Genomic DNA, 24,626 nt, shown 5'->3' on the forward strand with positions numbered 1-24,626 from the left:
GATATACTCACTCTATAGCATTAAATACTTTAATATGCTATTGATCCCCAGAAACAGTATGTATTATTTGAATGAGTAGTAAAAAAAAATTGCAAATACCATATAATTTAAAAGTTATGTAGAGTACGTTTGCAAATTGATAGTGAATTAGTTCACTCTGAGTTGAAACCTTTTTTGGAATCAACCACTGAACTAAGCAGTGGCTTGGAGCTTCCTCTTTCACAGTCAGTACAGCAAACTTCGACGGAGCATCAATCAAAACCGAACCGACGTGGGACCCACCCATCCCGTGACGTCACTGGGCTCTGACAAGCTGGTGGTGCCGGAAGAAAAGATGGCGGATCATGAGGAGCAGCTATCCGACGAGGAAAAGGTAAGATGCCGATTTAATTCTAGGTTAAACCTTACAGCGTGAAACGGTAACATCCAAAATCTGAGTTGCATATGGTCCCGGCTCTCGGTGCATCCTGGTGTCGACCGGCATTATGAAATTTGGGGAAAACCCAGGCCTCAGCACAACCTCTGCTGCTTCTGCTCTTATTTTTAGCTCAACTTCCGCTCATTTGCGAATTTCAAACGGAGGCTCCTTGTACGGTCCTGACTCAAAATAGGAACCGTGAACGTCTTATACACTCACCTATGCTCACCACCCGTTCTCTTTTCACCCGGTGGACATGCCATTTCACTCACGGGTCTCTGCTTACTTGTGTTATGGAAGTTTTCATGCACCATGGATCCGCTAGCTAGGTTAGTTAGGGTAGCATAGCCGCAGCCTGCTAACAGACAGCCAGACTTACTAACACGCCCTTTCGCCTGTTGGGTGCCCCTTTTCTGTCTTTAGAAGTTAAAATATTGGAAGCGGTGGAGTGCCGGGTCATTTTATGAAGAGCAAACTGTAAAATCAGCAACCGTATGCTATAGTCTAGCTAGTTTGATAACTCTCGCCCCTCTAAGAAGTAGCAGAGAAAGGTGAGGGAACTACGAGAGCCCTTGAAGGATATGCTAGAAATTAAAAACTGCTTTTATATTCTGTCCTCTCGTTTGAAAGTCTGTTTCTACTGCTGTGAAAGCCTCATAGCAACCAGTGTTGTTTCTAAAACTGTAGCAGAAAACTGACTCATAATTTAAGCAGGAGTTACACCAGTGACGCCCATGCAAGAGTGCTGCAGGTTTTTCTCATTTCCTTATAAGAGGACATGCATAGCTGACAGGATGTGTGCCTCAGCTAAGGGGTTTGCACGAATCCTTGTTGGACTGCTAAATGCATTTTTTCGTCGCTAGATTCATTATAGACTTTGTTAACAAAGTCAGCAGTTAGCGACGAGCAAATTAATATGGCAACTTTAATGCAGGGTATTTATTAATTAATTGTCAGCCTTATAATTTATTTATTATATTGTAAGGTATTAAACTATAAAAGTTTGCAAATGTTTATTGTAAACATTTAAAATGTATTTAACATTGTTTCTAGTGTTTATTTACTTGCCGGACTTCACGATTTAAATGCATAAATGCCTCAGCAATGAATAGATAGTACGAAGAAGCCATAGTTGGAGGTTAACATACAGAAGGGTGTATATAAATGTGTAACTGGTAACCTGTGTTAAGGCTCTCCTCATAAACATGTAGTTCTTCCCACTAACCTTGTTAATATCGCAGTTAGCCATTAAAAATAAATCTTTAATAACTCTTCTGTTTCCATTCTGTGAGTTACGTAACACACTGTTCAGAGTAAGAACAGAAGAAGGGTTTGTTTCATTTTGCCCTGTTCCAGCAATTTAGATGCTGCATTTGTATAAATGTGTTACACTTTACAACTCACAAGGATCTGCCATTAACCAAGCTTCGAATTTATAAGTGACTGAGGCCATTGTATGGGTTTTTTTCTTTTTCTTTGGTCATGTACTACATTACATTTCAGGACCACCTGAAATGTTTTTTTCAGGTGTGTTCACACAACATGAAGCTGTGGTAAACTCATTGACAGCATTGGATTTTGGTTTTGCGAAGAGGATGGGAGATCCTTTAATCTTGTAACCACACTGGTTTTGACAATTGTTAAGCCACTTTCATATTTTGACCAGACAGTTTGATTTTTGCAGAGCTGAAAGAATGATGATTGGCTTCATGCCAGGCTGACTGGTAGTGACACCAGACACGCAACCAGTGTTATGCAGTGTTTACCTGGGGGGAAATTGCTCATTTCCTTCTCCGAATACAAGTGGTATGAGGCCAAGATGCATTATGCATCTATTCATGGTGGGTGCGTTCCATTAAAAGCATAGAGTTTTCCATGCAAACAATGCAGCTACATTTTGTAGTGTATTTTAAAGGGCCGTCTCCGGTGCATTCGCTCCGAGCAGTCAGCCATCTGCTCTGGGCCCTCAGCCCTGTTTTGTAAAACACTGAGGGGAAAAAAACTTGAGGGAGGAAATGAACATTTTCTTCTGCTTGACACAGTGACAGTGGGGAATAGTTTTCTATAATTTATGATTTAGTTTGTATATCCCTTTTACTGTCCAGTCATGCTTTGTTGAATAAAAGCAATTCATCCACGTGAGTGTTGGTGACCTGCCAGAAACTGTAACAGTGAGTAAAAGTGACAACCAATGGTACTTTCCAAACTCTTAAGTGAGAAATCTCCCTATTTGCTTTTGTGGGACTCCGCACTTACTCTGACCTGATGTTAGTGAGATGACTGTTTTAAGTTGTGGTAGAAGGAGTTGCCGTATTATTTTGATAAGTCTGGAACTTTGTCATATACAGTAAAGAATTTGGAGTTTTGCTCTGGGAAAATACTTGTTAAATGTGTCCCTGGAGATTGAAGAATTTCTGTCCTGGTTGTGTTGCGGCCATTAGCCTCATTTTGGTATTCATAAAAAAGAAAAAAGCTGGAGCTCCCTGTTTGAAAATTAATAAAGAGACTCTGCCATTTGTAAATGATTTAACAGCGAGAAGAGTCATCTCTTCCACAATTACCAAGCACTGCTGTGAGACTTCTTGAGTCATTTGGGCACCAGCCTGCAAGCTTCCTGATATCAGTACAGAAAGAACACACAGTATTACAGGAAACTGTTGTTGCACAATCTGTTAGCAGTCAGTTCTGTTGCCTGAGTTTTAGTGTCTGGGTGTCTTAAGTGTTAAAAAAAGCAGTCAACTCTATTATCAGTCAACTTTATGGTTTTGCTTATTGCTCAACACAACATCCTCACTCAACCCCTGGCTAGTAAATCAGACTTCTATCAGTACAGGAAAAAAGCTCATTTAATTACTTTCATATAGTGCTTAATCTTTAATAACAGTATGAATTATTAGCAGGTTTATTTTTCAAATTAATAGTTTAAATTAACAAAACAATTGGTGACTGAAGCTTTACATGTTAGACTCCTTTGTGCATGCTGTAGGTTTTGCTGCTATAAAGTTGTTGCTATAAACACTGGTTTCAAAAGAAAAGATAAGAAAAAAATTAGTTAACCATGTTTTTTTTCTCAAGTGATTTGTGCTGTTGGGGACTCATGTGGCCAGCCAATCAAGTTGTTCGACATATTATTATTTTTTTAACAGCATTTAGGATGACGATCTAGTACACAGTAAATTAATTCACAGGCCAGCCAACCCGTTTACCTAATAACATGTACTTACCTTGACTTTGTCGTAGGACTATGGTAAAAGGAAAAGATATTTGTAAGAGTAGTCTGACTTTCGGTGCTTTGGTTCCTGTTTCAAGAAAGAGAATTAAGCTGTATAATCGGCTGTGACAAACTTCACAGCTGAGGCGGTACTGTCGAATGCCATTTATATAGGGTTGCAAAGTTTTTATTATATTTTGTTCATTGACCCTTTTTTTTGTTCAACTAGTAGTCCAAGATATTCCGTTTCTATTAAAATATGATAATGGAAAGCAGATCAGTACACTTGAGAAGCTGGGACCAGCTGAATTTTTGGGGGTTAGAGTTGAGGAATAACTGGAAGTATTAATCGGATACAATCACTCAATAGTTGAAAGCATCACATGGTAGTTTCAGCATTTTTGAGTTTCGGTATTTAGTTCTTCCTCTTGTAAGTTGGGAAGAAATAGCTTTATACACTGTGAAAATAGCTGTTGGTGTTTTTTTTGTTTTTTTTTTGAGGGTTTACAAGTGTTTCAGTTGTCAGCAAGTACACATGACGCACCCATGCTGGTGAGTAAAAGCAACCAAAGAAGCTAAGCAAATGTTATAGTTCCCCCTTTTGCCCACTAAAGGGACACAGCACTCCTTGAAGCAGAATGATGATCCAGACTGATGGGAGCCATAGAGGATGAATAACAATGCAGATTTATGTTTTGATGGCGATGCAACCATAAATGTGAAAGGAGCACCACAAAAATTGAATGAAACATTTTAAAGCAGAATTAGTTTCGGTTTTGTGTAACAAGAGAACTGGACTGTCATGGTTGATACATGGTACTGCTTCAGGTAAAGTTAACATGTTTAATTGTCAGGGAAGACAGAAAAAGGATAGTTGCTTGATTCCTACCTGGGGCATCAGTGTAAATGATCCATGTTGTCACGGTGCAGAAAGCCATTATGGTTAAAATTATGCACCAAATCCTGTGTATAGGATAAAGCCTGTTGTGATTTTTTGGGGGGGCATTTGTCTGGATGGATCTCAATAAAGATTAGAATGGCAGAAAAAACTGTGTCAGAAAATATTTAGATATTACAGTAATTTACATTTTACAATAAATTACAGAGAACAAGATGCTTGCAGAGTTCTTCCTCTTCTGGGAGATGCATTACTCAGATTTTCTCTTGAGATCACAGTAGGGCTGCCACAAACGATTACTTTGATAGTCGACTAGTCACCGATTATTTTTGCGATTAGTCGACTAATCAGATCATCATCCATTGGACGTAAAACGTACAGCTTATTGCACCAGCAGCATCTGCTCTTATATAACTATCATTAGCCTACAGCTTGAAGTGTTTAAGGTGCTAACTAAAAATAAAGACAAGATGATAGTTTATTAAATTTTAATGAAATTTGCAGATTGTTTCGGTGAAGTTTAATAAACTCCTTGCTATCTAAAATATAACAGGACACCGGAGTAAATTCTCGAGCATCTCACACTTCTGATAATCAGTTGTCTGCTTGACGTTTATTCAGCTGTGTAAAAACTATAACTTTAATCTCAACCAAACCGATTTACTCAGGAACAAATAAAATACTAAAAAAAGCCAAACAATAATATTTTTAAGTTATCTAAGTGACTTATATATCATGTTTAACCTGAGTAGCGAAAGACGGCGGTGGGTTTGAAAACGATTTGCCGGGAGTTCGGTGTTCTCACGGGCTCTAGTGAGCCTTGCCCCCGGCTAGCTATCGAGCTGGTGGGTAACAGACGTCTCCGAAAACGTCGGAGCGCTTTTGAAAATATGTGGTGTCTTGATAAACCGAGCAGATATTTGAGGTTTACAGTTACATTCTCGCCCAAAAATATGTTATTCGTTTATTTTGTGACCCAGAAAGAATAATAAGAGTAACATTAAAACTAACTAGCTGCCGCCATTGTTGGAAACTGAGCAGGGCCGCGCTATGAATTCTGGGACAGAGCTACTTCTTCTTCGGGGTTTAACGGCAGCTGGCATCCTTGTACATGCAGTGCTGCCATCTTCTGTTTCAGTCCGTTATTACACTCTTAAATCCTACTACTTATTCCTGCGTCTTTTGGGATCTTACAAAGCTTCAAACGACGCGTCGACTATTAAATTAGTCGTCGACGATTTTGATAGTCGATGTAATCGTGACTAGTCGACTAATCGTGGCAGCCCTAGATCACAGTAACTCATTTGGGGTTTTTTTTGTTGTTGTTGTTGTTTGTTTGTTCTTTTGTTTTTCCAGATGTAAAAGCTTTATTTGCAAACTTGAGTAAAAAGAGCTATAAAGAAACCTTAAATAAGGTCATTATTATCAATAAACTAAGAGTGAAAATAAATCACCCTGCATTTCATTTGAAAGTCCCAACAGTCCCAGATGTGTCCCTGAGCTTGGCTTTGAACAGCTGTCTTAGACCATGGGGAATACATAACTAACGGCCAGAACTTGGTGGTTTTTCCATTTTTAACAGACAAATTCAGGAGTCCTGTCTGTATGTGGCTGTAGCAGAACGAATGTGGAGATGTGGAAAGAGAACTCATGTATAGTTGTGTGGCTTCACTTTTATACTGTTGTCTCACATCAAACTGGTTAAGGCAGCTTTACAGAAAGGAGTAGCTTTACCCTGGTAGGTCTGCTGTCTGGAAATTGTAATGCAAGCTGCTGGTACTAAATGTGTCACATAGTTGGCTACTTGGAGTAAAATGACCCTATTCCTGTTGTGAGCCAAGGTGACATAATCTGCAGTAGACAAAGCTGCCTATTCACTATTAGTACAGTTAAAGGTTTACTCACTAACTGCGACCAGAAGTTTGATTCTTGCCATAGTATTCAGCATATGTATTTTTTTTATAAAGGAAAGAAAAAAGAAAAAAAGTGAGGGTGTAGATGCCTTTAATGATGTACACTTTTAGTTTGCCATCAGGGTTGCACAACTTTCACATTCATTAGTGGAGATAAAAAATGATTTCATTGTTTTCAAATTTGATGGATTAAGAGTTAACTAAGATTTATTAAAACTGCATTCCTTGTAATTCAATGAATGTGAATGAATGAAAGTCAGTAGTGTAACCCTGAACAAAAGGACTAGAGCAGGTGACAGAGGTAATATGAAAAAGAGAGCACATAGTTCATAATTCACATACATCATAATTACTTTAAAAAGGCATAATCTCTTGCCTGTCTGCCTCTGATAGTATTTATCTCCACCATCACAGATGTTAGGTCTTATTGGTTCAGCCTAATCTTGTGTCGACCAGCCACCACCTTCTTATTTTGATCAGCAGTGGGACATTTTTGTTTAGCCTGCGGCTACCTGACAGTCTTCCTCATCTTTCTTGCATCCTGCTGTGTTCTCATTATTCAGGGCTCGCAAAATTTCAAAATCCCTGGTAGCCCTTCGGGCAGGGACTCTTCAGTTTTTGGTAGCCCAAAATAAATTTAAGTAGCCCGAATAAAAAAGAGAGCAATTTTTTGATTGATGTTTTGTTTCCTGTTTTGTTTCCGTTACAATATTATACATTAAAGTATAATATTGTAACGGAAACAAAACATTAATCAAAAAATTCTTTAAACACAAATTACAACATTGTATAAAAATTACAATCATCAACTCAAATACTTGGTTCTAATTGAACAGAAATTTCTATGAACTTGTAAGAACTGTGTAGGACATGAATCAGCCTGTGTCAGATCCTGAATTTGAAATTTCCACTGAAGTCACGGGTAAGAGGCAAGTGGAACCAAGATCGAGGCCATTTGCTTTTTGAAGTTTGCAAAGACTGCTAAATTGTGCCAGTGGTAGTTCACTCTTTGCAACATAGTACGCTGTTCTAAACTGATTTTCAGGTTTATTTTTAGTATGTTATTTGCAATTGGTGTTTGTTCTGGGAAAGATATTGCAGACTGAGCAATAATGCATTTCTTGCATTTCTCATGGGTTCTAATGGGGGCCTTTCTTAAAATGACTGGTCCCAGTAACAAAGGCGCTTGTCGACTCAAAAATCGAGGGAAAAGCAACAACACACCCGGCAGAACATTATGTTATTTACACGGGTGCACATAAGTGGTCCGCATGTGCGCATTCGCTGTCAAAATAAAAGACGCGCACCAGATAAGAAGTTGCAACGTGCGTTTGCGTCCATATAAAAGGCACTGTTTTTGTCCGCTAGAGTGGGATTTTCACGGCACATTCTGCACCACATCTCTGTGCGTTCATCATTTGTTTGAAGCCAGCTCACCTCCTGCAAACACTTTTTTTGAGAATACGTGCTTCTTTTGTGGTTCGGACTCCTTCTGACATTTCTTTGGATGTGGAGGAAAACCAAAGTAATTGCTTAAAGGAGCTTGCTTCTTCGACATCTTTAAGAGTTCTAAACAAATGTCTGTCCTCCTCCAGAAAATCTTATGTACGCAAACACGCGGTGCAACTTCTTATCTTGTGCGCGTTTTTTATTTTGACAGCGAATGCGCACCTGCGGACCACTTATGTGCAGCCCTGGTTATATAGCTCATCATATCGCAGCCACAGAAATTCTTTTGTCCATGAAACCATAAAGCTGCACTTTCTTTTTGCCTTATAGTCTGATTTGTCATAACTTTTCCGTTTTGTGGTAAGCTTTTCTTTGGCTGTCACTTCTTCACGCTGACCTGTCTTATTTGGCTCAGCAGAACTAAAATATATATCCTGCTGCTTTTACACACGCACTCACATAGCGATCAACCTCTCACATGTTTAAGCTTGCTGCGGGAGATTTCACTTGTCATGTTTGCATAGTAAGCTAACGATTGATAAGATGATGTCAGAGGAATTGGTGCACAAATTATCATCACTCACCAATCAGTGCTGTCTCTCTCTATACACAGTTCGCGCGATTGCAAAGTGAAAGCAAAAAACAAGCGCAAATTCAAACACGATTTCAATATGTCACATATTGACAGTGGCTCACCGATGCCAATGACATAATTACCCAGCTACATTTCCGAAAGAATGCAAAAGCATTGAAATATATTTTCCTATGATAGCCCGACGGGCAGGGCAGAGACAGATTTTGGTAGCCCGACTGGAAAAATCGCTAGCCCCGGGACGTCGGGCTAGCGATTTTGCGAGCCCTGTTATTCATAAATTTTCATCACCCAGGCCCCCAGCATTTTCCCCTGTCAGATTGGGTTGTCTGTTCTGTAGCATTTAAAGCGCCACAGATTTCTTTTCCTTTTAAATCTGGGATATTGAAATGGCTGCATGCCAAGTAAGGGAATCAAATTCACGGACACTGTAGAGCTTAAAAAAGGCATTGGTAAATATATTGCCACAGTTTATTCTTGCTTTTTTATGTTATTGTCATTAGTTTAATGCATCTGGAATTGCGTGATAATGATTAGGACAAGTGTGGTTTCAATGTTAGTGGGTGTCATTTGGGATTAAAGAAAAGGCTCTTACTAAGAGGGTGCAGGATGTGAGTGTCTGTTGCAAAAAAGCGGGGTTGTTGGGTGGTATTATGAGGATGAATATACATTGAGCAAGTTGAAAGAAAGGACACCAGCTGGTGTCTGGACCAAGAGAGTACAAAGACACAAGAATCCCACACCACAGGGGGTGCCTGTGCTCCTCATTCTTTGTGTGTATGAGAAGCTCCAGTATTATTGTTCCAGCTTTTTGGTTAGCTTGTGCCTGTACACCTGCTTCTCATGCTCCACCCTCTAAGAACCATTAGAAAGATAAGTGATAAAACTGTTAAGGAGTATTTCAAAAAGCCCTTTTTTGCACAGAAAAAAAGTTTGTCTGGGTTCTAATCAGACTGTGATCCAATCATGTTGCTTTTTTCTTTTAACTGCAGTAAGCATTAAAAAGTTGGATATGAATTAGAAAGTGATTTATCCTAAGCTGTGGAGATATGTAATAATAGCAGGGCTCTAGAGTGCGACCAATTTGGTCGCAAATGCGACCAAATTTTTCAGTGGTGCGACTAAAAAAAAATATTTGGTTGCACCTGTGCGACCAACTGTTCGGGTAGCAAAAAAAAAAAAAATAAATAAAAAATCTGCAACCTTCCCTGTGGTCAACAACAGACACACATTTTGCCCCTATCGTGGACTAAACCAATCAGAGATAGTAAGGGGCGGGACCTCTCTGATTGGCCGTGGTCCAGTTGAAAGCGCAGGTGGATATATATAATATAACTGTGTTTTGCCAGAAACGCCAGAATTCTCAGATTAAAGCTCACAAAACCATTTCAACAACAACCAAACAGCAGATGAGAGCAGGTACACGGATTCCACACAAAGACGTAAATACGGAGCAGAACCGACGCATCAGAATTAACTTTGTCTTTCTCGGCTTTCTCACCCGACGGCCCGTAGACGGACACGCTGTCGGAGCCTAGTGATTCTGATGCGTCCGGTCCGCGCTGTGTTTACGTCTTTTTGCGCTGATTCTGAGCTGCAGGTTTTGTCTCTCTCCAACCAAAATTCACCGAGCCAGCAGCAAAAGAAGCAGCAAACTGCGCTTCACATTTGATCAATGTCGTCATGAATTTTGCTGTTTTGCTTCCACGACAATTAAAATCACACTTCATGCACAGCTAGCTCTCTCTCTATCTCTCTCTGTACTTCAAGAACAGTTTCCCGTCTCCAATCTCTGTTTTCTGTATTATTCATTCGCTTATTACCCACCGGTCTACCGTTGTTTACAGCGCTGTCGGCTGCTGTCTTTTTCTTTTCTTTTTCTTTTTTTCACTTAAATGACCTCGGACAAGAAAGCCTATTTTTTCTGTTGTTCAATACTGAAGAAATTTAAACTTTATATGCAGAACATTGTAGAATATTTTTAAGGTTATCTGCTATAAAAAGCCAGACCAGGAAAATCTCCTTCATGTTTTTCTGTGTTTTATTCTCAGTTACTTTCACACAAAGGCATCTGCTGTGATGTTCACAATTCTGATGAAGTCAGTACTGATAAATGATCAGAATTATAATATTTCTGACTGTCTGAGGCTAAGTTGAATTGAATCGGGACTTTGAAAACCGGAATCGAACGGATTATAGAAATCAGTGATGATACCCAGCCCTAGTGAGCAGCTTAGGCACGACAGAAGTGGATGTAGCTGTAATAGGAAAAGAACTATTGCTAACTTTTCTGTTAAGTTAAGGCCTGATCCTTCTCAAAATTCATCAATGTCATCAATCTTTGAATGCTGAAAAAGCACAGTGTATCCAGAAAAACACATTATATTATATAAATTATTATAAAATTTGTGTGCGCCTAACTTTTGTGCCGGTACGCCTAACTTTAAAAAGTTAGGCGTACCGGTACGCCCATGGCAAAAAGTTAGTCTAGAGCCCTGAATAGGGATGCGCTGATCCAACATTTATTTAACTCAAAAAGATGGATCTGTGGTAATGGGCTGATCTATTTATTTCAGTTCTGTGTTGTTTGAGTTTACGTCTCCATGCAGCAGCTAGTGGTTTAGCTAATGTAGCACAGAGTTGGGTCAAAGCAGAGCAACCGCATTTGTATTTCACACCTCTTACACTAACAGGTTTTTTTTTCTTTTTTAATGCTTGCATAAGTATTTCACTTAATCAGAAACTGTTGTGAAATGCATTGATATGACTTAAGCTCAGAGTAGATGGTGCTTTGGCTTTTCCCTCTACTTGGAAACTCATTTATTTTAACTTATTGTGTCTGGTCACAGACATTATATAGGGTACAATCTACAAGAACCTTGGTTCAGGTGCAACTGTGAATGACAACAGTTTGCAGTATGACTGTCACTGGTGCAAAGAAATTAGATAAACAACACCCATATACTTTATCAATTATTTTATTTATCTTGTGTCTGTCACTTATTATTCTACTAATAAATCATTACATTTATATTATTAGACATATTCAATTGCTATATTTTATTTTACAATCTAAGGAAACCAACATTTAAGTTGAGCCTGGCGTGACTTGGTATAAGCAGAATACCCCAAGCCAAGATATGCACAAGGTATACAAGAAATTAGCATGAATTCAACTAGTTGTGCAGCAGTGTATCAGAGTTCATGCACTAATGACTGGGAGTTGTTAATATAATTCCCTGTAGAGATTTTTTTTACTTGAGTGCTGCCCATTGTGGCACAGTAGCAGTCAGTGCTCAATGATGAAAATAGGTCTCAGAGCCCTAAAGTGTCCCAGCATATCTGTGCCCCGGTGTAACGCACTGAGAGAACACTTAACATTGCGTCTACAATAAAATTTATTTTTAATTTTATTGTAGACGCAATGTTAAGTGTATGATAATTACAGTACGTAATTACCTCGATCAAAGAGGTTATGTTTGTGGTACTGTTTGTTTGATTTCAGAAGCAGAATCAGTTTCAAGTTTGGTATGTAGTAGAGTTGGGCATTTCAAGCAAAAGTAGTAGTCAACATTTACTGGGAACTATGCAATGGTTCTTTGAAGATCATCCACCATGCTAAACTGCTCTTAAATGATTGTGATCTGTCATGGTACTTGGTTTTAAATGGCTCATAAATAGATCCTTATTGCTTGTCTGAACAAAATGTATCCATGTCAACGTTTTCCCCCCACCCAAATAAACCCAAAAGGCCAGCACTGAGCTTGAAAAATTCTCTTAGTGACGATACCAGAGCCTTCTATGCATGTTTGATGATGCTCTGCTACATGCGCTGCAGACAGTGTTGCTCGGGTGGTGGAGACTCAGTGCAATAGTAAATCAAGTTTGAGGTGCTCGGAGGAAGAAAGAGGTGATGTAACAAGCTTTTAAAAGTCAATACCTTTACTTGTAAACTAATGGAGTGTCTCCATTCTCCTGCTAGTGAATAATTTTAAACCACAGTATGCTCCCTTGGTCTTAGACTTTCATCTCCATTTCCTTAAAACGTGGTTTTTAGCATGATTTAATTGTAAAACCATCCCCATCCCTCTCACTAGCTGTAGGTGCTTCACAGTTAATTGTGTTAAGGTCACAAAGCAAGATTCAGTTATCTTCAATCAGTGTTACTTGAAGTACTGTTTCAGTTGTTGAGTGCTTGGAAATCTGTTTTTATAGCAAATATTCAAATAGTTTTCTATTCAGATTTGTGTGTGTGTGTGTGTGTGTGTGTGTGTGTGTGTGTGTGTGTGTGTGTGTGTGTGTGTCAGGGTGAGAAAAATATTTGAAAACAAATTCCAGTGACTTGCTAAGGTTTTTTGCAGGCTGTTAAGGGTGTTCCCTGCTTCTTGTCAGTGGCATACTGGGAAGCCCTCCGGCCCCCGTGTGTCACCATGAATAACACATTCACAAAGATTTATGGATATTACAGTATCACATTACAGTAAAACTGCAAGACAACACATGAAAATAATGTAGAATAACAATTTTTCTGACACTGAGATGGTATATCTAATGTCCAGCTGTAATTACAGCTCCTGAACTTAAGCACTATAAATAGACTTTATTGAAACCAGATCAGGCTGAAAGGAGTTCAGTTTGATGTCAGATATTTGAACTAGTTAATGTGCTTACAGATTGTCTTTGGTAATAATTAATATGTATGTGCATGTGTGTGCTTTTTCATTATTAATCTGTGAATATAGTTGTACTTCCAGCAGTACAGATCAAAAATCCACCCTAAACACATTTACTACTCAAAATTGGGTCAATTCTGATTTAACTACAGGAGAAGCGTCCAGTAGCTAAAATTATAAGTGCCCAGTCAGCAACATGATGGCTCTTTTAATTAAGTTCCCTAAAATATTTTGGAAACCCCACAAACGTGTCCAGCTCAGCTCTAATTCCAGCTTTAAAGAAACCCAACTCATCCCCCCCCAAACCTTGTAGCGCAAATGATTCTGTCTCGAGGTAAAACACCTGTTGGTCTTGAATAACAAGCAATTTTTGCCTTATATGCGTTGCTGATCCTATGACATCTCAGCAGTTGACTGGATTTGTACTTTAATGGATGAATAATTAGCTTAACTGACTGGTATTTCTGTTGCTGACTAGCAAGGGCAGCAACATATAAACATCCAGTTTAACTAATCGCACGCATATCCAGTGCTTACATGTTTCACCCTGTAAGTGCTCCTGTTTTAGATGACAGTGACTGTCATCAGGGTCTGTTCCAAAATGCATTTAAATACAATTAAGAACATGGATATGTGATGGCTTTGTTTTTCTACTTAGCTGATATAACTAGACTAAATAACATGTAAACCTGGTTCTTAGAAAAAGTGAGTGAGTGAGTGAGTGAGTGAGTGAGTGAGAGAGAGAGAGAGAGATGCAGTCTGTTTACACTGCCGTCCAGTATAATGAGGGAAACCCAATGCAAATTAGTCTTCCCGCAGGGATTTCAAGTCATAAATACACACAAACAGTTTTCCGCCATCTGTTTAGCAAAGACTGTGTTTATCTGTTATGTGCTCAAATGCACATGAATTTTTTTGTTGTTTAATGTAACTGGGTCATGATGATCTCATGACAGATTAGACTAATGCAGATAAACTTTGATCTCAGCATAACAGAGACACACACAGACACACGTTGTTTCCCAAGTGCCTTCCTTACTCTGAGCATTGCTCATTAGCAAAAATCAATCTGCCGCTCTCTGTGAGTGCCTAGCAGTAGTGTATATACACTCACTAATAAGAACCCATAGGACCCACACGTGCACACACATTCTCTCTCATATGCACACTTTCTCTGATATACCAGCTTGTGAGATGAGAGGGAACCTAGCTGAGCTGCTGTCCCCTGCCGATGATAGAGTGAGGTAGAAATGTATAGGGGTAGGGCAAGAGACCGTGTGTGTACTAGTGCTCAGCACATTTTTATTTCCTTATATGGTTGTAAAGCAAGCAGGAGAGGGAGGGGCTGTCAGCTGGCTGTCAGTTTGACATGTGACCTGGAAACAGGAAGTGCTGTGGTATAGCAGAAGAAGAGAAGTATAGGAGGTTAAAAAAAAAAAAAAAAAAAGACTGTTCGATGCTGCTCAGATGTTCTGGAGACTGAAATGTCAGAAAAACCTCACTCCACCCTCCAAACCAGTGAGACAGTCATGTTACACCCTCTGTTGGTGGCACTGTGTACACATGTTTACACTGAATTTGAGCTAAATATGAATGTCACATTTTAGCCCCTATTTAAAATGCAGGCAACACGTTGATATTTCTGGTGTTTATATCAGACCACTGACATGTAACCTCTGCCTTCTATCTTTGGTTTTAGGTACGCATAGCGGCTAACTTTGTCATCCACGCCCCACCAGGAGAATTTAATGAAGTTTTCAATGGTGAGCTTTCTGTTCTTGTTCCTCTGTATATTCTTTCATAAGATTAACAATGATTACATTGCTCAGAACTTTTAGTTTAATGCAATGTATGAGTCTGCAATCACAAAACATAAATACATAAAAATGTATTTGAATAGCTTGACTGTTATGTATAGAGACTGTCTGCAGCAAATTTTGTTTTGTTACAGTTTCCAGTAACTCTGTATTGACAAAAACTATTGTTAAATGTAAAAGTGAGGGAAGTGAAAACATTAAAGGCAAACAGTGAAAATGTGATATAAATAATTATATGGATAATGTTTACATTTTTTATCATCCGTGTCTTTTGTTGAAGAGATATTAACTTCAACTTGTGTTAGAACCTAGATGTACTTTGGTATTATACCATTTTGCACCATCAGATGGTGTAATGAGTCACCTTTATTTAAGTGGCCAAATCACTGAGCGTATATTCTCATTCTCTGGCCCCCTGGAAAAAGCAAGCGCCTCTTGAGGAATTGTGGTTAGCTGGGAAAAATATCAAAAATTAAGCAGCAGAGCACACATATTAGAACATGTCACTAAACCCACTAATAAAATGTCAGCGGTGCTGAAATTTTTAAAATACTGTCTGGTGTAAATACAAAAAAAATCAGAATACTTTGTCAGTCCTAGAGGAAATGATTTAGTCACAGGTGCTCCAAGACCGTAAAGCAGCCTTTGGTAGATGCTTTAAAGCCGTGCCAACTATGTTCTAAGTAAACAATTAGAGACTTGTTTTAGTAAGTTTTTATTTTTAGTTTGACAGCTTTTGTCAACATCAGAGCCAGGAGGCATCAATGAAGTGTGAACTGCTCAGGAGTTACAGAATGCTGTATTTGTGTTTCTGTTGTGTATGCCCTAACCCTTTTACATACAGTATAGCTGGCTACATTGAAATAAATAGTACAAAAGGGAGTCCATACATTTGGCCACCCGTTCAACCATCATTGGAGAGCAAGTCATGTACACACCATTAATGTACATTACAGTACTGTGTCAGTGCAGCACTGTTTTGTGTCTTTGTGTAGGTTTCTCACACTAAAATAGTTTTGGTCTCAGTTAATACAGAGGACCTAAAATAGAATCCATTATTTGGATTTTATGGCCACCAGGAAATTAAATTGAGACTGTGATGTTTTGCTCAAAATGTGTCTCGCCCTGCAGCACCAGAGTTGACACCACACTGTCACAGTAGTGCCCCTCGAGACAGTGTGTATGTGTGTCTTGGCTTTGTTAACGACTCATCCTGGCCCGGTACATGTCGTCACCTCAGAGGAACGCCTTTGGGGTTGTCTGTTTACCGCTTATCACAGCCTGTCAGCCACACACACTCATATGCACACACTAAAAACAGTCCCCTGTTGCAACTTTTCCCCCTTTCATCTCTATGTGATTATAGCCTTTTCCACTGAGCTAATTTACCATGTCTGCTTCACTCCCCTGGCATAGATTCTGCAAACACTGACTGCTGGCAGCTGTGACTTTAGTGTTTGTGTGCGTGTCATGGAGATAATCTGCTGTTCCTGTATTCTTTCCTCTTCTGCCACCATTAATAATAATAATATGACAATTTTTCCTCTTAGATGTGCGATTGCTGCTCAACAATGACAATCTGCTCAGGGAAGGTGCAGCGCAGTAAGTCTTCCCTTGTGCTATTTCCACAATTAAAAATTTTCAGATGTTAGATGGAAAATACAGATTTGCATTGCAACAACTGAAGATTAAAGAGGACTACAACTTGAGATTTTTAATTAAAGCTGTCACAGACCAGACTAGTTTTAGTTGCTTAGGTTTTTACACCTGACCATTTCTCCCCTGTCCAACACGTTAACAACAAGAAGAAACCATTCAGTTTACATCTAAGAGTTCTAGACTTGGACATGCGGAATAGTTACAAGTTAATCAACACATATTAAGATTGAAAAGTTTTAATAGCCAGCAAGGCGGGACTCCTGTGTTTGCGATCTAACTAACTTGGTATCTCTCTCTGTAGTGCATTTGCACAGTACAACTTGGACCAGTTTACCCCCGTGAAAATCGAGGGCTACGAAGAACAGGTGAGCTCATGCTTTGCTTTTTGGCCTTGAGGTTATGGTAGCAATACAGAAGCTAAAGAACAGGACTTTTATTACTTTTGGCATTAGTCACTTTATAACTCCAACGCACAGTTAGATACTGCTATCGTTGATGCACATCAGAAGAATGAGTGACTCAGTTCATAAACTTTTTCCATGTGGACCAGGCAGTCACAAGTGTGACGTTCCTGTAATGTAAAGCACAGTTTTATAGAGATCTGTTTCTTTAGCTCATCCAGCCAAGACTATCATCAGAAATAAAAAAAGTGACACTTTTCTTGGACTTCAGGATTAGAAGAGAGATGGTAGCCTCCAAATATATTATGGTTTAATGACGCAAAACATAGTATAATTGTATCATTGGCATTAAAAGAGACAAAATTGGATGAAAGATCAAACAAGTCTGAATCTTCTCCTTTAGTTCCTGCAAAACAGGATCACATAGCCACTTTTATTTAAATGTCACTGTTTGCTTGCTGTGCATTTGTGTGAAGGTTGAACACTGCTGAATGAATGTGGCTGTGTTGGCTTTAGTAATGATTGCACTGTCTTATGTAAAGATGTCATCATGTCCCTCTGTTCCCATATGCTGGGCTGAAATTCCCCTGTCTGGTACCCAGCTAGCTGAGCTAAGTGTTGAGGTGAAAGGCAGAAGATGGAAAGTTCAGGCTGATGCCTGTGGTTCCTATTGTTCTCCGTCCTCCTCTTTTCATCCTTTTGTTTCCTCTTCATCTCTCCTGTCTCCTTAGATAATTTACCACAGCTCTACTTCTTTATTGTGCTGTTCTCTTTCCATACATGTTCTTGTCGGATTATTTATTAATTTTTCTTTCTTACATGTTTTACTTATTTTTCCAGTGCTCTTTCATTTTCTATTTCTTGGCCTTCCCACAGCTCTCTTTCTCATTCCTTTACCCCCCGCTTTATATTTCAGGTCTTAATCACAGAGCATGGTGATCTTGGGAATGGCAGGGTCTTGGACCCCAAGAATAAGATCTCCTTCAAGTTTGACCACCTGAGGAAGGAGGCCAGTGACCCACGGCCCCATGATGTTGACAGCTCCCTGGAAGGCTGGAGGAGTGCCTTGGACTCTGCTGTCAGGGCCTATGTCAAGGAGCACTATCCGAGCGGTGTCTGCACCGTATGTTCAAGCCCACTCTGTTACCAGAATAACTGAACTGCTCACCTCAGAAAGTTCATTTTTTTTATTGTGTGTCTAAAGCTATTAGTTTATGAAAACATCAAGCAAGAGGGAGTTCTCCCACAGGATCTGACTCTGGAGTTCAAAACACACATTACAACTATTACACATTGCTCTAAACTTAACAGCAGAGGCTTGTGTGTAATATAGATGACTGATAATTGGGACTGAAGCTCACTGTTCTCTGGTGTTTTCCTACAGACGTATAAAAACAGATACATTTAAAAGTCACACACAATTCAACAGAACTGCTCAGAATACGAACATAAACCAGAGCTTTTAGGACCAAAATCTCTTGTCTTTGCATAGTGATCCTCTTCATTCGGAGATCTGTTTTCTATAAAATTAGAACTTTAGTGGCCTTCATTTTGTTTCCACTTGCATTTCAAGATTAACATTTTGTTTTATACATTCGTTTAACCCTTGGGGATTGGAACAGGAAGAGTATCTATTTTTTTTTTATCCCTTGCAACAAATTAGCAGCTAAAAGTAGCCTAATGTTATTAGTGATCAAATACAACATGTACAGTCAAATTTAATCAGTTTCAAGCAGGAAGCAGTAGCAGGCCAGTATTTAGATAAGCCTGTCTTTTACTTTGCTAAACAGCTGTTGTCCTACTTATTAAATGTGTTGTGTATATATGACATCCTCTTAGTACCATGCCAGGGTCAGGTTTATAATTTCAGTTTTGACTATAAAACCACTGTGTGGTGTCAATTCTGCACACGTTGAGCAGTAAAAAAAAAAAAAAAAAGAGTTCACAAAAGTGGCCTTGAGTTGCATGTGAAATCTGAAAGTGTCTTTTTTGTCTTTTAACTTCAGATTTATGCGAAAACCATTGATGGACATCAAACTATCATCGTGTGCATTGAGTGCCATCAGTTTCAACCAAAAAACTTCTGGTATGTATAAAGCAGTCAAAACATTAGTGTGATATTTTTTTCCCGCCCTTATATTTTCTGATATTTCTTGTGTCTCCTCCCTTTCTGCTTTCAGATGAATCTTTTTTTTTCAGTACTAGTATTTAGGCAGATGATTTTTAACCTTAAGAACAACTACATGTTAAATACAATAAAACCATTGAAATCCTCAAATGTTTCTTGAAGTGTTTAAGGACATTGCAGTAATTGGCACATAACTCTGGACTGTTAGACTCTGTTGATTTTGATCAGGTTAATCCAGTTGGATAAGAACTGCACCAATCCTCTTTGCTGCTGGGTCTTATTGGTCTTATAAGTGTTGGGTGTAGTAATCCCAAAACTACTGTACGTGACTGCTGTAATGAGGAGCCTATGGTTTGAAAGTGAAATAAATTTTATTTATTTATTTTTTGATTTGCAAATCACAGTGAAAAGGATCAAAACCTTCACATGGAGATTTTGTATCTAATAAAAAAGATATATTAGAACTTAATGATTCAAAAATTTGTCAAAATCTGTAAATATCATTTTTCACTCTACTGTAATGCTTGCACCCCCACACTAAAATAGAAGTGCGTTTTATTGAAAAATTGGACACTGCAATTTTCACCCTTTGCAAAGTCACCCAGTTGGCCGAATTGGATGGGAGGTCGGTTCTGACCTCAAGACCGCATATTTGATCAGAGCACTTTGTAATAAGCCAGAACTTCAATGTAGTATGCAAATTTTAGTCAAATTAAGAAAATTGGCAGTAGAGTGTCCAAACTAATTTCCATGTCTGTTCACTACATATTAGGAGATGGTTCACTGACGTAAATAGCTGTTGGTCCATCATTAGTAATGCTTTTACTGACATAACACAGAGCAACTCTGTGAACAAGGTGTAACACTTTACATCTTTATGGATCTTAACAAAACTCTTCTATGTCATCTTAACTCAAGAAACTCTTACATTGTTTTAAATGAAGGCGCACATTAACTGGTTTTTAAATGTGATGCTATACTTCATACTGTGAATACCTTTCTTACTATCTGTATTGCCACTGTTGTTGACCAAAAACACAAAGTCATATACCTTTTCTGTTTATTTTTCAGTATAGGCAATGACAGTTGAGCCAGTGTACTGGACAGTTAGCTGAGTCAAGTAAAAGTGACTGAAGTGTGTTTATCTTTCCTTCTCGTTGTTTAGGAATGGACGCTGGAGGTCAGAATGGAAATTTACCATCTCCCCCTCCACCACCCAAGTGGCAGGAATCATGAAAATCCAGGTATGTTATCTGAACAACAATCTTTGACGTAAAACAGACACACTGTGTTGTGTTATGCATGTCAGCACGCATGCTCAAACTCACGCATACTGACATTTGCATGTAGACTTTAATCAAATTCAGTTTCTTTTTTTTTCCCTTTTTCTTTCTTTCTTTCTTTCTTTTTTTTTTTTTTTTTTTTACCGTGTTTTGTTTATTTCTCACAAAGTTTGGTTAATTTCTGTTGCACCCTTGTCTACTTTTTCCCATAAGCTCAGTACTAAAATGTTGTGTTCTTGGTTTTTGTTGTTGTTTCCTTCACTTTTTTCCCCCCTTTTTTGGGGAGTGGCTTGTTAGACCTCTTGAGATTTGTATGTTGGCACACAGCTCTTTGATTTTTTTTTTTTTTTTTTACAGCTCCAATCATTTCATGGCACAGAATAAATTTTGGTTAGAAATACACTATATATTTCCACATGTATTTCTAGGTTCATTACTATGAGGATGGAAATGTCCAGCTGGTGAGCCACAAAGAGGTTCAGGAGTCCATGTCAATTTCTGTGAGTATTTCTGTGAAGTCCAAGCAGAAGCTGCAACGATCATTCCCCATACTTTTACATTTGTATGTATTTAGGGTGATTACTTGTAATTTTACGTCAGTAATTAAGTTTTGACCTGGTACCAGCTTCCAGGGGAGGTTTTCTGCTCTGTAGCTTCAGTGTAGGTTTTAAAGTTTCTTTTTTGTTGGATGCCTTGTCCTCTCCCCTCTTCAAATGAATGTCATATTTTCAGAATGAGGCTGCAACTGCAAAGGAGTTTGTTAAGATCATGGAGGCTGCAGAGAATGACTATCAGGTATGTCAGGAGATTTCGTTGAACCTGAACTTTCACCTCAGATCAGAAGTCCTCACAAATGATGGAAACATTTTACAGTTATGACTCCAGCACTTACTGCCACACTAAAATCTTTTGTTGTTTGGCTTTAGTTTTGTGTGATAATCTGTTACTTTTAGTTGTGAGGAGTTTGTGTTACTCAAGTCAGGAGATAATGAAAACATTCTACACATTCGCAAACTCGCAGCACAGGAAGTCAGGTTTTAGAGTGACAATGAATAGAAAGCTGAGTCACTTGGATGAAGCTGGACATTTTTAGAGAAAGCTGGACTTTCACAACAAGGCCTGGAGAAAACTCTGACATACCCTAATGTGGTTATAAAACTCTATTTTCCTACACCACACAGACTTCTTCAGACCTGGGGACAATTTAGATTTGAGTAGTTTTTTTTTAAATTTTAAATCCAGTCCCCTCTCTGTCTTCATCCTTATTTCATTCCTTGTAGACGGCCATCAACGAGAATTACCAGACCATGTCGGACACTACCTTCAAAGCCTTACGCCGCCAGCTTCCTGTGACACGTACCAAGATCGACTGGAACAAGATCCTGAGCTACAAGATTGGCAAAGAGATGCAGAATGCTTAAAAACCGCAAAGATAACAGTCAGATCCCCACTCCCGCCCCCAGCCCCTCCATCCCCATCCAAAAAAATGTTGCATGACTGGATAGTTGTATCGTCTTTGTACAAACAATTAGAGAAAACGGGGGCAAAGAAAGGTTTGGTCTCACAGACGTCACATGACACATTGGATGACTGTTTTGATTTTATACAGACACTCTCCTGTATACTGAATTTGTGATCGTATTTGGGAAAATCTATCTTGAGGAAACTTTGCGAGTCATAGGACACAGGGTGGACACTTGTTTGCATAAACACCCTTATGAAATAAAATATCATGTGTGCAGTAAGTATTGCATCAGTGAGACCACACCTTTTTGTTTGGAAAATCGGTTAGAATTTGCAATAATGGTGAAAACAAATTCATTTCTGGGAGAATTTTTGTCTGCATTTACAGAGGAAGTCAGTTACTATGGCTGAAACGAACAACTCCCCACCCCACACCCCTCGTGCCCCCACCACCACCCAAAAAAAAGAAGTTTTGTGTTCATTGACTGATATATTTGGCACAAGCAGCCACCACTGTCAGCCACTCAATGTTCTTGTTCTCTCATTTTGGTACTTCCCCCTCACCCTTTGTCCTGTGTGTGCGCTCTCCAGCTTGCAGCACTCCTGGCTACCTTTTGACTTGATATCGTCTGAACTCTCACTCAGTGCAGGGAGTTCTGTGACCACTTAACAAGCTTAATTAACAAGTCATCAGTCGCAAAAGTAATTTGCATAATGTCCAATTTACAATAAAATTTTAAAAAAAAGTATCACTTTCTCCTCCAGTGCTTATTTTTATTAAAAACAGAACCTGACTGTATTATATAACAAGGCACATTGTAATATATACCTGTATGAAACATCCTGTCTGTCAGTTTGGTGATTTGTTTCCATGAGATTAATTGTAATTCAGTCACAATTATGTTGCATTAAATGACAAATTTTCTATTTACTGACTCAGTCATAATTTCTGATGCTATTTATTGTGACATAAATGGGGAAGAAAATTATAATATTGGGGTAAAACAGATAAACAACCACACATGTGCATCACTGATTTAACTTAAGGACAGATTTTTAATATGCAATTAATCAGTAAGTCTTTTTTTGGGGGGGGGTTTTCCATATTCCATCAGTCTGCTGCCATTAAAGATTAAAATCTTTACATCACAAGTGATCTACAAAAGAAAACTGAATTGGTACTTGGTGCCCAATTTTTGTTTTTCTGTATATGGATAAAAACATTTCCATCATAAATGGATGCAGAAAAGGTATAAAAAAAACTGCCATAAATTAAATGTCTAAAGTTCAAAATTTCCTTGGAGTGGGTCCCAAATCTTCAAATGAAATGTACACCCGTGTTAAAATAAAGTATCTGCGATATCTTCTAAAGGTGTCTCTCAGGGTAATTCATTTATATATATATATATATATATATATATATATATATAGTTTTCATTATTTTAGACAAAACAGGGATAATAAAGAAAAAAAATGTTGCACCGAAATTTGGCAGCAGGCAGAGATCCCAATATGGCTGTGGGGAATAACAGCTGCATGTGCAGTATGAGGAATTTTTCCAATTAGATTTGACGGCTGACAGACTGCTGATTTTATTCCTAAGGCAGGGTGGTTGATAAGTGTATAACAGGTTAAAACTACAAACAAGGTGTCATGAAGCAAAGTGTTATGACACATAATAGTTTTTTGTTTTTTACACTGGGAAAATAAATGACAAATTGTTATGACTATAAAAATCACAGGAATGATTCATATTGAGCTTAAATCTTTCCAAAAAAGTGTTTGCTGGCTATATTTATTTAAAAACTCGAAATCATCAACATACAGGCGGATTTATTCAACGGTGTTTTCTGCAGCTCGCTGTAGGTGAATCAGCGACACCTTGAGGCCGCTGGAGCTAACTGTCCAGGTTAGCGAGCCGGTGGCTAACTGGTAACTGTTAGCTTTAAGGTTAGCCTTCCAGCCCCGTTTGCAGACACGTCCACACATACACAGTGTCTGCTGCTGGATACTCAGACACATGCTGGACTGCTGGCAGGAGAAATGCTAGCTACGAAGAGGTCTTCCACCAGTTTCTTTACATACGCAAATTGAGGTAAGATGTCTCACATGATCCCTGTCAACGCTGTCATCCACAACGCTTCCACTTCTCTCTTTTTTTTTCTTTCTAAAGTTTTTGCCAACGTTAGCCAGCAGCTCTTGTTAGCAGTTAGCTAGCAGGTTGAGTTAGTGGCTACGACTCACCGAGCCCAGTTTAAATGGAAGCCCTCACACGCGTGACTGATGTTTAATGCACAGGGGAGAGTGAACAGGATGCTCCCGAGCTGCCGTGGAATGAGTTTGTCCTGGCAAGCGGCATAAGGTGGGGAGCAGTGTATTGCTTTTAATGGTCTCCATCATGAGTCCGTGTTAACGGTGATTCCAGAGTTCAGAGCGACCGTTTGCCAAGTTTCCTCTTCCTTTAACTTCAGGAGTCGCCTCTGTCAGGGATGCTCTTGAAGCGAACTTTGTGTTGCTTATTGTTTTGTTTTGTTTGTTTTTAAGAAATGTTAAGCTTAGTCTTGCGGACCTGAGGTGTTCACCTCTGCTGGGCACTCGCAGCGAGCTCAGGGTTGTAGTTGGCATGTTGTGTCTCCGTGCCTTCACAGCAGCCGGTGGATTCGTCTCCTGTGACTGAGAGCTGAGCAGCAGATGGAAGAATGTGCTCTTTCAGAAAGCCA

General features: G+C 38.9%; 2 protein-coding genes across 3 annotated transcripts in view; both read left to right on the top strand.

The window, feature by feature from the left end:
- The first annotated feature begins 253 nt into the window (after nucleotides 1–253).
- LOC146383099 (F-actin-capping protein subunit alpha-2) lies at nucleotides 254–22,833 on the top strand. The gene is made up of 10 exons (XM_084934261.1): nucleotides 254–373; nucleotides 14,854–14,917; nucleotides 16,522–16,573; nucleotides 16,932–16,995; nucleotides 17,948–18,154; nucleotides 19,038–19,117; nucleotides 20,325–20,403; nucleotides 20,871–20,942; nucleotides 21,175–21,237; nucleotides 21,723–22,833. The coding sequence occupies exons 1-10, from the start codon at nucleotides 335–337 to the stop codon at nucleotides 21,861–21,863; spliced, it is 861 nt and encodes a 286-aa protein (XP_084790387.1). The 5' UTR covers nucleotides 254–334; the 3' UTR covers nucleotides 21,864–22,833.
- A 1,017-nt stretch (nucleotides 22,834–23,850) lies between these two features.
- The window catches only part of LOC146383100 (suppressor of tumorigenicity 7 protein homolog), a 55,452-nt gene continuing 54,676 nt past the window's right edge, over nucleotides 23,851–24,626 (top strand). The window contains exon 1 of one of the 2 annotated variants that reach the window (XM_084934265.1): nucleotides 23,851–24,001. The gene's annotated coding sequence lies outside the window, so the exon portion shown is untranslated. The remainder of the gene's footprint in view (nucleotides 24,002–24,626) is intronic. The other variant, XM_084934263.1, reaches the window with a different exon arrangement.

The sequence above is a fragment of the Perissodus microlepis genome, chromosome 7, assembly GCF_051167445.1.
Source record: "Perissodus microlepis isolate ML-2025 ecotype Zambia chromosome 7, ASM5116744v1, whole genome shotgun sequence".
Classification (NCBI taxonomy): Eukaryota; Metazoa; Chordata; class Actinopteri; order Cichliformes; family Cichlidae; genus Perissodus; species Perissodus microlepis.

Excerpts from the sequence above, each read along its gene's own strand:
- LOC146383099 (XM_084934261.1), top strand. The coding sequence starts at position 335 with ATGGCGGATCATGAGGAGCAGCTATCCGACGAGGAAAAG. Across the intron at positions 16,996-17,947 it reads TCGAGGGCTACGAAGAACAG|GTCTTAATCACAGAGCATGG; the intron begins GTGAGCTCATGC and ends TTTATATTTCAG. Across the intron at positions 18,155-19,037 it reads ATCCGAGCGGTGTCTGCACC|ATTTATGCGAAAACCATTGA; the intron begins GTATGTTCAAGC and ends TTTTAACTTCAG.